This window comes from Mirounga angustirostris, unplaced genomic scaffold (assembly GCF_029215605.1).
Source record: "Mirounga angustirostris isolate CCGP_5_RB_7025 unplaced genomic scaffold, mMirAng1.0.hap1 SCAF_5, whole genome shotgun sequence".
Lineage (NCBI taxonomy): Eukaryota > Metazoa > Chordata > Mammalia > Carnivora > Phocidae > Mirounga > Mirounga angustirostris.
The window spans coordinates 3,282,382-3,299,359 of NW_026991713.1; the positions used below are offsets into that span (position 1 = coordinate 3,282,382).

Here is a 16,978-nt window from a genome sequence, read left to right on the forward strand (position 1 = left end):
CCAAGCAGGCACAGGAAAGGTGCTTGCTTTCCCTACACACTTACAATCCCTGCAACGTCTTATTCCGCAGGTTTTGCTCTTCAAAGGAGTCACACTGTGTGTCATTTTCTGGAACTTGCTCCTTAATTCTGCATGTCTGAGAAGGTATTTCCATCATGAAGCTGAACTTTCCAGTCTAGGAACACTGCATACATTCCCACTTATAAGTCCTCACTCAGGTCTTTCGAATAGTTTTTTTTAATTTAAGTATTTTATTTATTTGACAGAGAGAGAGACAGCGAGAGAGGGAACACAAGCAGGGGGAGCGGGAGAGGGAGAAGCAGGCTTCCCGCCGAGCAGGGAGCCCGACGTGGGGCTCGATCCCAGGACCCTGGGTTCACGACCCGAGCTGAAGGTAGACACTTAACGACTGAGCCACCCAAGTGGTTTTATAATTTTCCCACAATCTCTGAATTGTTCAGCTATATTCCTAAAAACTATATTTTGGGACTATTCTAAAATTTTTTTTTTACATAGGAATGTGATTTTTAAGATTTTTTTAGTGTATCATCTGGTATCCAGAAAACATGCCTCTTACTATGAAAACTTACCCACATGGGACGCCTGGGTGGCTCAGTTGGTGAAGGGTCTGCCTTCGGCTCAGGTCATGGTCCCGGTGTCCTGGGATCGAACCCCGTGTCAGGGTTCTGCCGGGGTCTGCTGCTCTCCCCCCCGCCCCCTCCCCGGTCCCCATTTGTGCTCTCTCCGTCAAATAAATAAAATCTTTAAAGAAACACCTTACCTCCAGATCTGGGGGTTTTCTACTGTACCATCATCTCCAAGTAGGAATAGCTGAGTAGCTCCCTTTAGGACCTTACCCATTTCGTGCCCCGTCTGTGCCAGCGAGCGCGGACTCCCAGTACAGAAGGGACGACAGTGTCTCTAAAGGAGCGGGGCCCAGGGTGCCCGCCCCCCACCTCTGCCACCCGTGTGCTGGGAGCCCCGCACCCCCGGCACGATGGAGGAGGTGCCGGGACCCTGCAGGAGAGGGGGCTTCCCAGCTCCAGTGTGTGGCGGGGGCAGATTTCAGCAGCCGGCCAGGGGCTCGGTCTCCCCAAGTACCATAGGCCACCAAGGCACCTCCTTTGGTTTCACGGACGCCCCAGGGGGAAGCCAAGAGCTTCAGCTGTCGGACTGCTGTAAACACACAAACTAAAACATACAGACTGCCAACAATACCGATTCTACCGAAATACAGTCCCCAAGTAGTTCTTAACAATAGCAATTAGACTTATTTGTGCTACTTTACTGACATATTAAATAATAATACAGGCAAACCGGGAGCCCCATCAGCAAGGGTGGGCAGGGAGGGGCCCATGCTGCCCACGCCCTGAGCTCCGACCCCTCCTCACCCGTATCCATCCCCAGAGCAGGCGTCCCCGCAGGGCCAGGAGCTCGCATGCCTGTCCTCTGGGGCTGTGCTGCAGAGGGGCTTGTCATCAGGAGAGTCGGGGTGGGGGGGTGCAGCAGTCCCGAGAGTGTTCACCGGGTGCCCGGTCCCCCAGGGACCACTGGCCGGTCACAGCAACGTCCCAGCCCCTAGGACAGTGCCTGCAATGGATGGGTGGATGGACGGATGGATGGATAGATGAAAAGACCAACGGATGGATGGATGAGCAGGTGGGTGGATGCAGGATACAAAGGCCACACCTCTGAGCGCAGGGCTGGCCCACTTCGTGGGACCTGGGTGGGGCTCCCGTGGGCTCGGGGTGCAGGAGGCTGGGTGCACTTAGTTGTGCCCAGCTCAGCTCCACACAGGACTGGTGGTTTCAGATGTCAGCAGTTCCTGCATCCCTGTCCGCACTGTCAGTGTCTGGACCGGCTGAGCCACAGGTGCCACCAGGGACCCCTCTGCCCAGACCCCAGGGGGAGGGCTGCAGGTAGCACCTGGTCCCAGGGGAGTCATGCCCAGGTGGGGCCAGGACCTGCACCCCAACCCCGAGAACCCTTTTCCAGGCTCCTCCATATCCCGGCAGAGTGATGGTCCCACTGCCTGGCCACCCAGCGCCAGGCCCTGGATGACCCAACCTGGCCCTCCAGTCTTCGGGAACCAGGGCCCCTGCCTCCCCTCGATGTCCATGCCCCCATCCCCCTTCATGGCCCCGCCCCACAGCCCGCCTCCCCGGCACCCACCTCACCCCTCACCCAGACAGCTTTGGAGCCCAAAGCCCCGCTACCCTCCAGCCCTGGCAGCTGCAGGGGTCGTGGGCCACCCGAGGGGTGCCCGCCTGCCCCACTCAGCTGCGTGCGATGCACAGGGGCCCCGCCCTGGAGGCCGAGCACCCCCACCCTCCCTGAGCACAAAGCATTTCAGGTTTATTTAAATAAAAATTATAATTTATACAAGACTTCTTTAAACAAACGAAGTTTTCTTAAAAAAATGTTACGGGGGTTTTTCATCGGTTCTTCATACAGTACAATCCTTTTGTTGAACAAAAGTGACAGCAGTAACGATTATTTACAGATCCAAAATAGACTCAAGCTTCGGACATAAAAAATGTGACATTCATTCTAGTTCAGTGATTAGTCATAGAAATTAAATATCTGCCCAGATTTACACAATTTGATAGAAACTCCGGGCTCTCTCTGCCGGGCCGCCGGGAGCCCGTGTGGGCCGCGCTCTCCCCAAGGGCCCGGCCCCTGGCGCACGACCCCCAGGGCCCCCGCGGCCGCGCCCCGCACGTGGTCAGTTTTCATCTCCCTTTCTCCTCAAAAGGGACTCGAACCAAACCACCCGCTCTGCTGAGGAGGGCGAGCCCCACCACATCGACCCCTTGGCGGGCCCGGGGAGGGGTGTGAGTGGCACCCACAGGCGTCACCCTGAAGCCCGTCCCCGGGGGCCGCTCAGGGCCCACCCCGCCTCGCCTCAGGCACCGAGGGAGGGTCCCGGGGGTGCCTCGGGAGCCGGCCCGCCTGCGCCCACGGGGGGGAGCCAAAGCCGCGACTTAGAGTGGGTGCTGCCTTCAGTTTGACGGAAGGCCGGCCCGCGGGATCTCGCGAACGCCAGCGCCAGCCGGACCGGGGCGGGGGAGCCGCAGGCGCCCTCCGATCCCACCGACCGGGTGGGGTGTGTGCTTCATCAGGCTGGTCGGCGCAGCTCCCCAGGAGCGCGGCCCGGGCCCGGCGTGCGGCCCCCATGGCCCCCCGTGAATGGGGACGTGAGCGATGCCACCAGACTCACCCAAACCAGCAAATTAGGATTGGAGCCAAGGTAAAAATTACATCTGAAAAATGATACAAAAATAAGAAAAACAGCTTGCTCTCTGTAAAAAATAGAATCTTCTGTTTCTTCAAAAAACAACAATCTCCGTGATGCCCAAAGGACTCAGGACAAGCCGAGGAACTGGACTGATGGAGTTGGAAGTGTGCTGACCAGGAGGGCGGTCGCGCTGACCGCCACAATCTCAGCCTGTCCTTCACAGAGGTCACAGGCCTGTCCCCAAGTGAACCCAGCCTGCAGACGGCAGCCTCCGGCCTCGGCCACAAGCGCGCTGGCGTCCTGGGCGGGGCCCAGACTGGTGCTGGGCGCAGGGAGGGGGGCGGCTCACTCCCACCCCGGGGTGTGCTGGCACGAGGGTGGGCCTGCCAGGACCCTGTCAGACGTCAGGGGTGCGGACCGTCCGGCCCCAAGCCTCTGGGCTCTGCTCACGGTCACTCCCCGCAGCCGGTGACCTCCCGAGCACCCCCCCGCGCAGCAACCACGGGCAGACCGGCCGCAAGCCTGGCCCACCGTGTGTCCGGGCCGCTCCCACCCCAGGCCGCAGGGCCCCCTCCCTCACCAACACAGGTGGCTTCCGCCGTGAGGCCGGCGCCAGCCATGCTGCGGTTGATTTCCATCTGAGAGCAACCCAAGCTCAGAGTGCCCCCCAAAGCCTTGGTAGATGGCCTACGGGGCTTTCCAAAGAGCAGAGTGTGAAAAAGATGTGCTTCTGCCTGCGCGCCACTCCACGGCCACGGGGGCCACCGACCCCGGGCCTCCTGGCGGCTCGGGAGGCACGGGGGCCACCGACCCCGGGCCTCCTGGCGGCTCGGGAGGCCGAGACGGCCACTGGCCTTCGTGGCAGGTGGGGCCCCGCGGCCGGTCAGCACGGAGCCTAAGCCAGATCAAGCCGCACCCCTGCCCCGGGCCCCCCTCTGACGACTCGCAGCAGGCCTCGCTAGCGGAAGGAGCGAGACCCACTGGCCGGTTCAGGGTGGTGGGCGAAGGCGCCTCTGAGTCGCTCATCACCGACATCCTTCACACCCGGGAAGAGGGACCACCGGTGCTCCTCGGCTACAGCTTCGGGGTGGAGGAGCTTCGGCCTCTGGGGCGGGCGGGTCCTGTGTGTCCTCCTTTCCGCTGGCCTCCGAGGATCCCCTGCCCTCCGTGTCCATGTGTCCGTGAGACACGCCTCACCCGTGAGATGGGCGGGCACCGCCTGAGGGCCCCAACCCCTGCGTGAAGGGGTCCGTGAATCGCGGGGTAAACACAATAAAAACCACAGATCGAGGGGAATTATTGCAAAAGATCAGGAGGATGTCCAATTGTTTTTCCACTATCAAATTGTTTAAAAAAAAACAACAAAAAAACCAAAACCAAAACAAAACCCTTCCAGCATCGTCCCGGGAGAATCAACACTAGCTGTCGCTGCCAGATGCCGCGGCCGCCGTGATTTTCATGTACTGGCTGAAAATGGTCTCGAACGCCTCGTCTCTATGCACCATGGCCCCGAACACCAGTGGCTGGCGGGTGGAGATGCCGTGGGTGACCCCGCGCAGCCAGGCTGGCATGAGGACTAGACGCCCCGACACGCGGGCCTTGCCTGGCCCCAGGCCAGGTCCGAGCGGAGCCCCACAGGGTCTGGTGCCCAAGGGCAGACCCCTCCCCCCACGGAGGCCAGGCCCCCCGGCCCCACCCACCTCCCCGCGGGCCTCAGCCCCGAACCTGGAACCTGACCCGGACGTGCAGGGGCAGGAGGCTCCGGTGGCCACAGCGAAGGAAAGAGGAAGAGAGGGGGCCCCTTGGGTCCCCAGCCGGTCGGTGGCCCCGCATGCCCCAGGGATTTACAGCCACACCCCCGGGCCACCCTGCCATCTCCCCAGCTTCCTGCCCAGCACTTACTTTCTGGGTTGATGGCGTTGACACCGCGATCCCCATGCCTGAGCCCGGGAGGACAGAGAGGACCTTGTACTGAGGGACGACAGCGCGCGGTCAGCCTGGGCCCCTCCCAGGATCAGGGCCAGGCCTGTCCCCAGGCCCCAGGGCATTCTCCCAGGGGCCCACGGAGCCCAGCCTTCCTGAGCACGACAGGACGGACTGACTTCCTGACCAAGAGACCAGACCTGCCGCCTTCCCCATCCCACCCTCTCCCAGCAGGCCCGAGTGGGACGGGGTCTCCCTGAGGGGCAGTGCGTGTGGGGGGGCGCCTCCTGTCCTAACAGCTGCACATCTCTCTGTGGGGGGAGCTGGGGCCCACCCCCGGCCCAGGCTAGCCTGTACCCCAGACGCTCAGACCCTGGAGGTGGGGGGCAGGTGGGCCCAGCCACCCTTGCCCAAGTGTGTGTGCCAGGCCTTCGTTTGGGTACTGCACATGCCCTGCCCACTCCACGTGACCACACTCGAGGAACACTGGCTGAGGACACGCCCACGGTGGGGGGAGCATCTCAGGGCCGAGGGGTGGATACACAGTGATAAGGGGGCCCAGGCGCCTGGCCGGGCCCACCTTGCTGTGCTCCCCCCTCCCCCCTCCCCCCCTGTGGGAAGGCACCTGGCGCTGACCCGTGAGGACGTGGGGTGGCCCGTGGTACATGGACACGAATGGGAGCCAGTGTCTACATGGAAACCGTCTAGAAGGGGAGCCCTGACGTGGGTACCCCAATGTCTCCGAATAGCATCACTCCCTCACTGTGAACATATCTGACTTCCAAGTGAAGCCCATCAGCTTCGTGGCCCTGTGGCCTCTCTCCTCCGGAATCCTAAAGGGGTAACGGAGAACGGCGGGGGCCCATACTGACCTTCTGGATGTCTGTGATGTCCACCAGCTTGATGACCTTGTTTCTCTTGGAAGAACCGGATTTGGAGCTTTCGAAGCACAAGTAACTACGAGGGGAGAAAGGACAGAGGCATGATCCAGACACGGCACAGGGACGCCCGCCCGGGCTGCGGCCACCACGGTCCCCCGTGGGGCCGGCGGCGACCCCGAGCAGAGAGCCCCTCCCACCTGGCACCACGCACTGTCTTTTTACAAAGGATTTCACTCTGAGAGAGAGTTTTATCGCTTCTAGAGCGGACTCCACGGTCTACAGCGCAGCTGACTCGTGTTCGCAGCGTCACGCATCCTGGGGCGTCCAGCGAGAGCCGGGACCGTCCCTGAGGCCCGTCCCTTCGGCAGGAGCGGCACGGAGGCACTCACTTCTCCGTCACGTACAGGACGCCGTTGCGGATGTAGTCGGTGGGCATCTTGCGGTCGCGGTTTATCAAGCAGCAGCGCCAGCCGTTCTCACACACTAGCGGGGACAGAGGCGACCCGTCAGCCCGGGCTCCTCGGGATGCACCAACACGCTACGCTCCCCACCCCCCGATAAGCCCGCGGGAGGAAGACCGGCGCCCTCCGCCTTCCTGGAGAGCTGGGGTTTGCTCCGGCGCGTGAGTCGGCGGGGACGTTCGTCCCCTCGAAGGAGAAGCACACGGCTCAGGTTGTGCAAATGGATCGAACCGCGGCCATGACGGGGACATTTGCACGCCCTCGGTCAGCAGGATGGGGGCGGGACAAGGTCAAAGCTTAGCTCTCTGCGGCTTCCTTCTGCGGCCCGCCAGGCGGTTCGAAGAGCCCAGCTCCCTGGGCACCCAGCTGCCGTCCACCAGGTCACGGCTGGGGTGCGCGGGGGCCGCACCTGCTCGTGTGAGGCCCCAGCTGGGGAGCAGCTCTGAGCCGCGCTCTGCGGGACCCTCTGAATTCCTGCAGCTCAACCATCCACTGCAGAAGGATGGGCCCCCCGAGCGGCCCAGGAGCACCCGGCTCCTCCCGCCGCCTGCCAAGAGCCCTCCCGGGCCCCCAGGGCCGGCCCCTGCCGCCGGGCCCAGCACGGGGGCGAACTCCCCACCCGGCCAGGGCGGGCCGCAGACCCTGCGCACACGTACCCGGCAGCGGTCGCTCGTTTTCCGTCAAGTTAAAGATCTCGTGGAAACTGCCTTTCTTGGTACCGTGGAAGCGGCCAGTGTCTTCATCCTTGTTGAGGCTGGTGGGCGCGCTGGAGACGTAGCTCCGGGAGGAGGCCGCCTGTAGCTGCCAAGAGCATGCGTGTCGCCGTCAGCCACGCCAGCTGGGGGTGGGGGGCACAGGGACGCACGCGGCCCCCCACCCCCTCGCCCAACTGTACACACAGACGAGCGACAGGCACGGATGCCCAGATGTGGGTCCCTGCCGGGGGCCGCTCCTCACCCCGCGAGCCCTGCTTCCTCGGGGCAGGGAAGCCCCACAGCAGAGGGGAGGGCCCCTCTTCCCCCAGCAGCGTCCCCACTCCAAAAGGCCGTGCCGGAGCCTGCACCCCGGCACACGCAGTCCAGACCCCGAGCCGCCAGGCGCTCGGCACAGAGGCCATTCCTGGCATTTCCGAAATCGGAACTGGCCGGGGGATGGGCCGCGGAAAGCGACATTGGAAGGTCAGGGTCACAACACAGCAACGCACAGCATCAGGTCCCCGTGGAGGAGGGGCTTCCACACAGACCTCCTACCTTGTCATGGCCTGACACCTGACCAGAGAGGAGACAACAGACACACGCGTGACCAAGACAAGCAAAAAGTGGGTCCACGTGGCGTGAGCTACACACACCCCTTGGCTGGGTCTCCCTCGCCCCCCGCCCCCGCCCCCCGGGAAGCCCATGGCCTCGCTCCCCTTCACTGTCTCTCCGGAGACTGGCCAGCGCTAAGTGGCCTTAAGGCCCCGGAAGGCCCTGTCCCGGCCACCCCTCCCACGCCCTCAGGGAGCCAGGCTGCCCACCTCTGCGCCTCCTCCCTCGGGCCCACCTCCACCTGCGTGACCAGAGCCCACCTGCTGGCTCATGAAGACCCTGATGATGAGTGTGGGCTTCCAATAAGCTTTGTTGTCCCGGAACCTGGGGAGCCTGACCCACACCTGACCCAGAGCTTCCCTCCTATCACCGGTCACTGGACACCCTCTCCCCAGACGACACTCACTCAACACAGCAATCTAACGTCACCTCCTTCAGGAAGCCTTCCTAGACCCCAAGAGTCCTACGGGACCCAGAACCTCCCGCACTCATCTGAGACCCTGAGGAGAACACCTAGGCCAGCTTGTCCTCTGTGTCCGGGTTTGGGACCCAAGGCCCGGTACCCACCCACAAAGGCCTTCCACCATGAATAAAATACAGGCCTAGTACCAGCCTGTGGGCACGAGGTAGGCCCGAGCCTCAGAGCCAGGGAACAGAGGGCCGGACGGTAGCTCCCAGGGCTCCCTCCTCAGGCCCCCAAGCTCTGGGCAGTCATGGCCAGCACCCCGTGCCCTGCCTGCCCTTGGCCTGGGCGCCAGCATGGCCTGGGCAAGTCCGTGGGAGGGTCTGAGGGGCCCTCAGGCGGAAGGGGGCCTCCAGCCCCGCTTGTAAGCACTGCACGGCCTTCCCCAGTGGCCACCTTGCGCCCGGGGCTGCTGGGTCCTCCAAAACAGCAGCGCCAGGAGCGGGGAAATCCTCGCCGCACTGTGTCTGTTTCAGGGGCCCCACAAAATCGGAAAGACACCAGCTTCCCCGCGCACTGGGAAGGGCACGTGCGGGCCTGGGGGCCGCTGCCCCAGCCTGAGGCCAGCCTACCCGGCGTGACACGGTGGCGCTAGAGCGCTCTTTGAGCTGCGGGTCCGTGGGCAGGCTCCTCCAGATGATGTAGGGGGTGTCGTATTTGGCTCGCAGTCTCGGGCAGCGTTTGAAGATAAAGTCGATGAGGAAAAATTTGATCCCAGCGTAGAGTCCTGGGGACAAGAGCAACAGTCCTGTCCTGGCCAGGGCACACGGCCAGCCTCTCCAAACCCAGATGTGGCCAGCACAGGGCAGGGGAAGTAAGAGGGCGAGGCGACCCAGCCAACGGGGGGGTCCACTTACGTGTCTCACCACCCAGGACCCTCAGGTGGCTCCCGTTGATCACACCACCTCGCAAACAAGCCCGCCACTTACCACCCCCCAAGGGTGACATGAAGGAAAGCATGAGAGACCCACCCCTAGCCTGCTGCCCTCTGACCTGATGGGCCGGCAGCCATCACAGCTGGGGGCCCCCCTCCAGCCCCGGGTCAGAGAGCTCGTGTGCCGGCCCAGGCCCCCGGGAGAAACAGGATGAGGGCATTTCACTTTGGTTGGTGTCAGTCCTTTCCCTCAAGGCCACACTGTCTGCCAGCCCACTTGTCCTGGCAAAGGATGCAGGGGGAGGGCCAACGAGAGACCGAAGCCCCAGCTGCATGCTGGGGCTGGTGGGCAAGTGGGGACAGCCCCCACACTGTGCGACCCCCGAGCACAAGGTCCCAGCTCAGATTAGCCCTCCACCCTCGCCCCCACCCGTGCAGTCCCCTGTGCCCGCTCCAGGCTGGGGACACTGAGGCCCCACAGTGGGTCATTGCTCAGGGTCTGGCCTGGGGAGGAAGGTGCAGCTTCCTGGGTTAGACAGCCGAGTGGGTTGGGGCAGCCACAGGACCATGGCCTTGGCCTCAGGGCAGCCTCCACACCTGCTCACACCTTCTCCCTATCCTGCAGAAGCCCCAGACAGGGGTTCGGTACAGCGCTTCCACGAACCCGTGGGGGAGTTCAAGTCATCCTGCCACCCCATGGTTTGAAATACAGGCAAAGGCCACGTCCCGCACATTCAGACCTGTGGCCAGTGGCTCCCTGAATTCTGCATGCTCCCCGCCCCAGAATTAGCTCTGAACACCCCGTCTCCAGTCTGCCCCTCCCACTCCCTGGTGGCCCCGGATGGCAACATCACCTACCAGCCCTTCGGGGCAAACCCTGAGCCCTCCGACCATCTGGTCCATCCACGACTGTGGGGGGTCGGGCTCCAACCACAACCCAGGGCCCCACCAGGGCCCCACAACCCTACCCACCGGCCTGCCTCATGCCCCTCACTGCCCTGCCCACTCCACCCCGACCAAGGGCTGTTCCTGACCTGCCCAAAGCAGACTCCGCAAACCTCACCCTCTGCTTGGACCTCACCCCGCAGAATCGAGGCCACCGCCCCCCATGACATCTCCACCCCTACGTCACTCCTCCCGCGACCTGACCCCTCATGACCCGAGCTGGCTGACCGCCGCCCATACCCAACGCCTACCAGCCCCTCTGCTCGGTGGGAAAGCGGGGAGTCTCTTGGAAGCAGAGGATGAGCTTGTCGTAAGCGTGCGCTAAGCTGGCCTCCGGATGCCTGTGCATCTGCGGACGCTCTGCTGGGAAGCAGGCCGGGACCCCCGCCTCACCCCCTCACCTGTGTGGCAGCCCTGACCCGGGGCAAGGCGCCTCCTTACCCACGGCCAGTCCCACCAGGCGGTAGGGGAAGAAGCAGGAGGCGAGGAAGGCGGCCCACAGCGCAACGTACAGCTTCTGCGTGATCTCAGGCTGGACCCACATGAACAGGCTGGAAGGGAGAGGGGGGCTCAGGTGGGGACGGGGCCGCACCCCTGACACCGCGGGCTGGGGGGCCGAGGACTTACTTCTTGATCTTCTCCAGGATGTCGGCCATCTTGCCGAAGAGGTTCTGTGTGGAGAAACTGCGGTCACAGCAGGCCCCGGGGCCACGGCCCACACGGCGACGACGTCAGGGGGCCAGAGGTGCCGCCCCCGTGAGGCCACAGCCGGGGTGGGGGGGCACAGAGCCCCGCCGTCCCGCCCAGCCACTCGCAGGCTGAGGGCGGGGTGGTGGGTCCCCGCGAAGCCCAGGGAACCGCACAGACGCTGGACCCGGGCCGTGTCCCTCCCAGCAGCTGGCTCGCCCCGGCTCGGCGGGTCTCCCCACCCTCCAGGGTGCCGGCCGACAGCCTAGACCCTCCCGCCAATCGGGCTGTCCTGGGTGCTGCCAAGGGATCGATGGGCAGGCTGATGGCCGGTCAGCTGACAAGAGACAAGCCAGGCCTGGGGTTTGGGGGGCAGGCTGGCACAGAGACGTCCCCGGGCCAGAGCCCAAGAGCAGCACCTGGGCTTTCTGGGCGACATCCAGCACGAGCTGGAACTTCTCAGACACAGTCAAGTCTTCCTTTGGAGGCTCCTGCAACCAAAGGGAAGAGAGAATTTCCACCACAATTTAGCAGCCCAGAGGCCTTGCAGCCCCAGGAGCAGGTCGCTCTGCCCCCCCTCCCCCCCACAGCAGGGGCCGGCTGTCCCAGAGGACGCCCCCCTGGTGCCCGAGAGGGTGGGCGGGCAGTGGCAGCCCCCAAGCCAGCAGGGAGTCGCGCTTCGACGGCTCATCTGCAAAGGTGCGTCCAAGACCACGTAGCCCTCCACCCCTCGCTTTGCATGGAGGGAAACTGAGGCAAAAGGGGGCCGTGACCTCCTCCTGTTTGTCTGAGTTCATTCAACAAGAACCTCCCGAAGGCCTCCTAGATGCTGGGGCCCAGCAGATCGCAGCTTGCTGATCCCTGCGCTACTCATCCTCTGGTCCGGGAGGCCCCCAGGTGCCCTCCCTGTAGCATATCATCCCCACTGGGAGGGGTGAGGACAGGCTGGGGCACAGCAACCTGCCTCCCTTGCAGCCAAGCCGGGGCCAGCAAGGGGCGCTGGGGGTGTCGGCTGGCAGGGGGTCAGAGTGTGGCCACCCAGGGCTCTGTGCTGGGGGCGGCTGGCCTTCTGCTCCCTGACTCCATTTGCCAGGCAGGGCTCCCCCAGGCATCCACCCAGCTGCATCTGGACACTCGGGGAAGCTGACCGGGTGGACACGGAGACCTTCGCCCTTCCAGGACTTACCACTGGTTCAGAGATTTCAGGCACGATGCTCCACTGTATCCTCCAGCCCCTGTAAGGAGACCATCACACGCCTTTCACAGAGGGACGACATCGAATCCCCAGCCCTGTGCCCCCGATGGGAAGGAGCGTGGGACAGAAGGGGCTTCAGAACCCCTCTGCAGCCAAGACCTCCAGGGCTGCTCCCTGGTTCTTGAGGATGGACAGTTCAAGGTCACCCTCACAGGCCCCTCCCCTGGGGCCCAGAGGTGGAACAGATAGGTCTTTCAAAAGAACTCAGTGAAATAGTAACAGCAAGTACTTTAGCTAGAATCACACCTGGTCTGGGCACAGATGACCCTTTCCTGGGTATGTAAACATATTCTTCCCTACAAAAAACATTTCCAAATGAACCAACTTAAGCAGGCAGAGAGATGCACCCAGGAAAACTGTACGTGAAAGTGTGAACTGTGGAACAGCTGAGTACAAATCGGACTGCAGGAGGGGCGCCTGGGCGGCTCAGTTAAGTGTCTGTCTTCAGTTCAGGTCATGATCTCGGGGTCCTGGGATCCAGCCCCATGTCGGCCTCCCTGCTCAGTGGGAGTCTGCTTCTCCCTCTGCCTCTGCCCCTTCCCCTGCTTATGCTCATTCTCTAATAAATAAATAAATAAAATCTAAAAAAAAAAAAATCGGACTGCAGGGGCCCTCCTCAGGCCTGCCGTGGGGCTGAGGTTCGCTGCTGGTGCAGCCACAGATGCAGACCGACCAGGCAGCTGGGGACGAGGGGTTCTCCACAGAGGCCCCCGGAGGGTGCTCACAGAGCACGGAGAGGATGCTGCTTGGGCTTGGTGATTGCAGGGACCCTCCCTCTGAACCCCAGGGCCTCCCAGGGCACAAAGACTGCAGGCCCAGCAAGCCGGGGATGTCATCGGCAAATAGGAGTGGCTGGGGTGACTCCCTGCAGGTACAGGTGGGCCTCTGAGACAAAGAGCCGCTGGGGAGTCTGATGACCACCCACTGCTGGCTCCCGCAGACCAGTGGGGGTGGGCATCCTCCTGGGGGCTCGGGAGCCTAGCCTATCAGACAACCGCTCCCAAAACCCCCGTGTGAGAGGCAGCCCCGGCTCAGGCGTGCCGCGGCTTTGTGTGTCGTAGGGAGACAGCCCTGCCGCGTAAGCAGCTCACCTACCTGGCTATGAGGTAATTGAGGGATAACCTCAAAATTGCTAGAAACAAGAACATGGGGATGGCCCAGCCATGCCACACGGCATTCATGTACACCTGCGGGTTTGGAGAGAAAGCCGGAAGGAGAGAGACAGTCAGGCAGCCTGACAGGCCACATCCTGCCCCCTTGCCCTCTCCCCCTTGCCCCCCGCCCCACCAGGCAGGCCAGCCATGCTGGGAGGTGGGGAGCCCAGGCCCCCAGTGTCCTCCCAAAGGAGGGAACGCATGACAGAGAAGCCCTGGGAGGAGCTGCTTTGGGGGTGTAGAGAGGGGGGCGCCCCAGGGAGGCAGCCACTGGATGTGGCCTGGGATGGGCAGAGGAGAGCAGAGGCCCCTGCCAGCCCCGGGGGTCGCTCCCCCATGCTGGGGCCCGCAGCACCACCAGGACTCAGCACAGCCGAGCGAGGTGACCGACTGCCGGCCGAGAACCCCCTACGTGCTGTGTGCCAGGCCCAGTGCGGCTTGAGCCCCTTCACTCTGGGCCCACCAGCCTGGCACAGAGCAGACGCTCAGAAAGGGGCAGAGAAGGGAATGCAGTGGGATTCAGGCAGAGGCCTGGAAGGTGGGTTTGAATGGCAGGCACATCCCTTGGCAATGATAGGCAGGACCCAGGTACCCCAGGCCTCAGGGAGCAGAGGATTCCTGAAGGGTGAAGGCAGGGCCTTGGGGTGAAGGTGGGGCCTCAGGGTGAGGGCGGGGCCCCGGGGTGAAGGCGGGGCTGGGGCCTGGCCACTGAGTCCTGCTCTCTCTATGTGTATGCAAAATGCCCGTCTCCTCCCCGGGGCTGGAGCCAGCCTGTGGGCTCTAAGGTGGTCTCAGAACCTCCAGAATGCAGAGATGGGGACTTTGGGAGCTGCGGCCACCCCCCTCTGGCCTCGGGGCCTGGCAGGCAGGTGGGCGACCTGTGTCCTCCTTCCAGTGACGAGAGGGTCTCCTTGTGCGGGGCTGGGGACGGCGGCCAGGGGACCATTCAGGCCAAGCAGCCCTGTCCGTCTTCCCCAGAACACACCCCGATGCCAGGCACTGCTCTCCCACCCTTCCCCAGGACTGCTGGCTCGCAGAGGCTCAGCTCGGCCCCCAGGCCACAGGGCATTTGCCAGGAGCCTCCCCCAGGCACCCAGTGGGAGGAGCGCGGGGCCCCCCTGGGCAGACAAGCCTCCCCACGGTCATCTTCCTGACTCATCCAGAAAGGTGACTGAAGCGCGGACAGAGGCCTCTTCCTGAGAACGCTGCCACTGGGCTGTCTGTGTGCAGACACGGGCTGGCCCCTGGCGCCCCCAGTGCCCTCGCCTAATCCTTGCAGCAACCCCGGGGCTGGGTAGCGACACGGTACCCACTTTCCAGACAGAAGCTAAGGCGCGTGTGTCCCTGGGAAACGGCAGGGTACCCAGGGGCACTCACAGTGAAGGCGATGGCAGACGTGTAGATGGAGTACCAGTCGGATAAGGCAGAGAGGTTCTTCACGAAGCTGGTGACGGGCTTGGCACCACGCTCTGGGGACAGAACAGACTGCGATGAAGCCAGAGCTCGGGCACACCCGGAGGGCGGGGGGCAGCAGTGGGGGTGGGGGGGAGGCGCCAAACCAGCAAAGGGAGCCCCGAACGACTCAGGCTCCTCGTGTGCCTGACCCTCTGCTGGTGCTCCCCGGCCACGCCGGGTGCTGCGCGCTGTCCACCGTCCCCGCGGGGACACACCAGCTACCTGATCCCTGCCCCTCAGGCCTGAGCCGCAGACATAAGAAAGGGGCAACCGGGGGGGGGGGGGGGCATGGTTCCTCGGCATCGCCTGGGCTCTGGCAAATATCTGGGAAAGCACCACCTTTCACGGGGGCTCCCAGGCCTGGAGGGAAACTGAGCCCCCCACTCAGGGCCGGGCGGGCAGCGCTGGCCCCATCCTGTCCTGCTCTGGATGGACGGGGCGGGGCCCCGGACATGCTCCCAGCGGGAGCCTTCTTCCTAAGAACTCCCAGGGAACACCTTTCTGAAAAGACGTCCCGCTGAGCTCAGGACTGCAGAGCCGCCCCCCGCCAACACTGACCACGCGCTCGCGGCTCAGGGGTCCCACCGGCTCCCATGGCCGCTCACAGACACGCTAGGGACTCACTTAGTCGTCTCATGTTTTCCGTCAACCTAAGAAAGAGAGAGAGAGAGAGGTGAGCACCAGCTCCTGTGCCCTGCGTCCCCGCTGCCCCCGCTGCCCCCACCACGGAGCTCTGCTGGCACGTGGGGAGCACAGTGTGACCGGGGATGCAGGGGCCACGCCAGGGGCCACGTCGCCACTGCTCCCTAACTTGGGGTGGGGGCGTCCTCACCTACAGAACCATCCCTGGTCTCCTGCCCACGTGCCCAGAACCTGAGTCCCCCAGAGCCTACAACAGGGCCTGGCACAGGGAGCGGGAAGGCCTGGGTCGTGGGCGCTGGGCCCCCAGACTACTGTCCCCACACGGCGTGGATCACAAAGCACAAGTAGGAGCGCTGAGCGGGGGGACGCGGCAGTGCCACCCGCCATGGAGCCCTGCCGGCTGCCCTCGCCACCCCAAGGAGGCCCCTCCCCCAGGAAGGAGACCCCTCCCCCGGGGAGGAGGCCCCGTCCCCAGGAAGGCGGCTTGGCCGGCCCCGGGAGCACCCCTGGCCGCAGCCACTTGGGCACTTGGACACCGGCCTGGCTCTGACGTCCCGGTGGCCGCCCCCCCACCTTCACGAGGGCCCCCACCTCCGGGCGCTGAGGGGCTCCTCCGTCTCCACGGTGCTCTCCTCAGGCTGGAACCGGAAATCCTCCACGTACTCCCCAAACTTCTCGTAGAACCACTTCTGGACGCGGGGGCACAGCCCCTGGCTCCGCCGGTCTGTGGGGACGAGGGTCGCGGTGAGGCCAGGCGGGTGGGGGCGAACGAACCCCGACGGAGGGGTGTGAACACGCGCTCCCCGACACGGAGCCTGACCCGCTTCCACGGCGAGGCCCGCGGTCACCGCAGACCACACGGGGTCTCCGTGGTCACACCCGCGCCGAGCTGCCCTCCACTGGATCCCTGGCCCTGGGGTCTGCATCACCCTCCCTTTCTCTGGCGGGGGGCTCACTCCCGGGGGCCCGGGGACCAGAGGACCGGCCAGGGGGTGTGTGTGCCGTGGGCTGTGTTCTGGTGGGGGCCCCAGTGAAGGAAGTGGCCTCTGCTCACCAGGACCAAGACCTTCGAGAGGGACCCACATCCCAGACTCAGAAGACCGGGAGGAAACCGCGTCGCCCGCAGGGGGTGCTGTCCCGCCACGAGTAAGGAGAGGGACGGGGCGGAGGTGGTCACAAGGCTGGTGCTCTCCACAGGGCTGAGGTTTGTGCACACAGAGCCCAAGAGGCAGGCCTCTCAGGGAGGGAAGGAACGGGGAGGGCCTGGGGGCTGCTCACCCCTACCTGGGGCGCGAGTGTTTTCAGCGCGGGGCTGGTCGGGGGTGGGCAGACGGCCACCTCGATGGCCGCGAAGCAGCCGTGGACAGGACGGAATCTAACAGGCCTGCCCGTGTTCCCATGAAACCATACCATGGAAGCTGAAGTGTGAAACCCACACCCTTTTGATTTCCTCCGACCATTTAGAAATGTAAAAACATTTAAACACGTGAAGTCAGATGGGGCTGCAGTCTGCCGAGCCCCAGGTCTGGGCCGGGCGTGTTGCCCGAGCAGACGGGCTCCAGGCACCACAGAACCCCTCGGCTGCCCGCCCTGGCCACAGGGTGGGGAGCACCGCACAGAGCACCCGTCCCCTCCCTCGGCCCACGTAGAGCCCATCGCGCCAGTGACCACCGCTACAGAATGGACCTCAGCC

General features: G+C 64.0%; 1 protein-coding gene across 2 annotated transcripts in view; it reads right to left on the reverse strand.

The window, feature by feature from the left end:
- Window positions 1–2,354: 2,354 nt before the first annotated feature.
- The window catches only part of GRAMD4 (GRAM domain containing 4), a 78,765-nt gene continuing 64,141 nt past the window's right edge, over window positions 2,355–16,978 (reverse strand). The window contains exons 6-19 of one of the 2 annotated variants that reach the window (XM_064590480.1): window positions 15,877–16,009; window positions 15,268–15,293; window positions 14,566–14,657; window positions 13,130–13,221; window positions 11,966–12,014; window positions 11,199–11,270; window positions 10,720–10,763; window positions 10,534–10,643; window positions 8,846–9,000; window positions 7,160–7,304; window positions 6,432–6,525; window positions 6,034–6,118; window positions 5,141–5,209; window positions 2,355–4,473 (exon numbers count right to left, since the gene is read on the reverse strand). In XM_064590480.1, coding sequence (XP_064446550.1) covers window positions 4,432–4,473; window positions 5,141–5,209; window positions 6,034–6,118; window positions 6,432–6,525; window positions 7,160–7,304; window positions 8,846–9,000; window positions 10,534–10,643; window positions 10,720–10,763; window positions 11,199–11,270; window positions 11,966–12,014; window positions 13,130–13,221; window positions 14,566–14,657; window positions 15,268–15,293; window positions 15,877–16,009 — 1,208 coding nt within the window. In that variant the 3' untranslated portion in view covers window positions 2,355–4,431. Of the gene's footprint in view, window positions 4,762–5,140; window positions 5,210–6,033; window positions 6,119–6,431; window positions 6,526–7,159; window positions 7,305–8,845; window positions 9,001–10,533; window positions 10,644–10,719; window positions 10,764–11,198; window positions 11,271–11,965; window positions 12,015–13,129; window positions 13,222–14,565; window positions 14,658–15,267; window positions 15,294–15,876; window positions 16,010–16,978 lie in introns of both variants that reach the window. The other variant, XM_064590479.1, reaches the window with a different exon arrangement.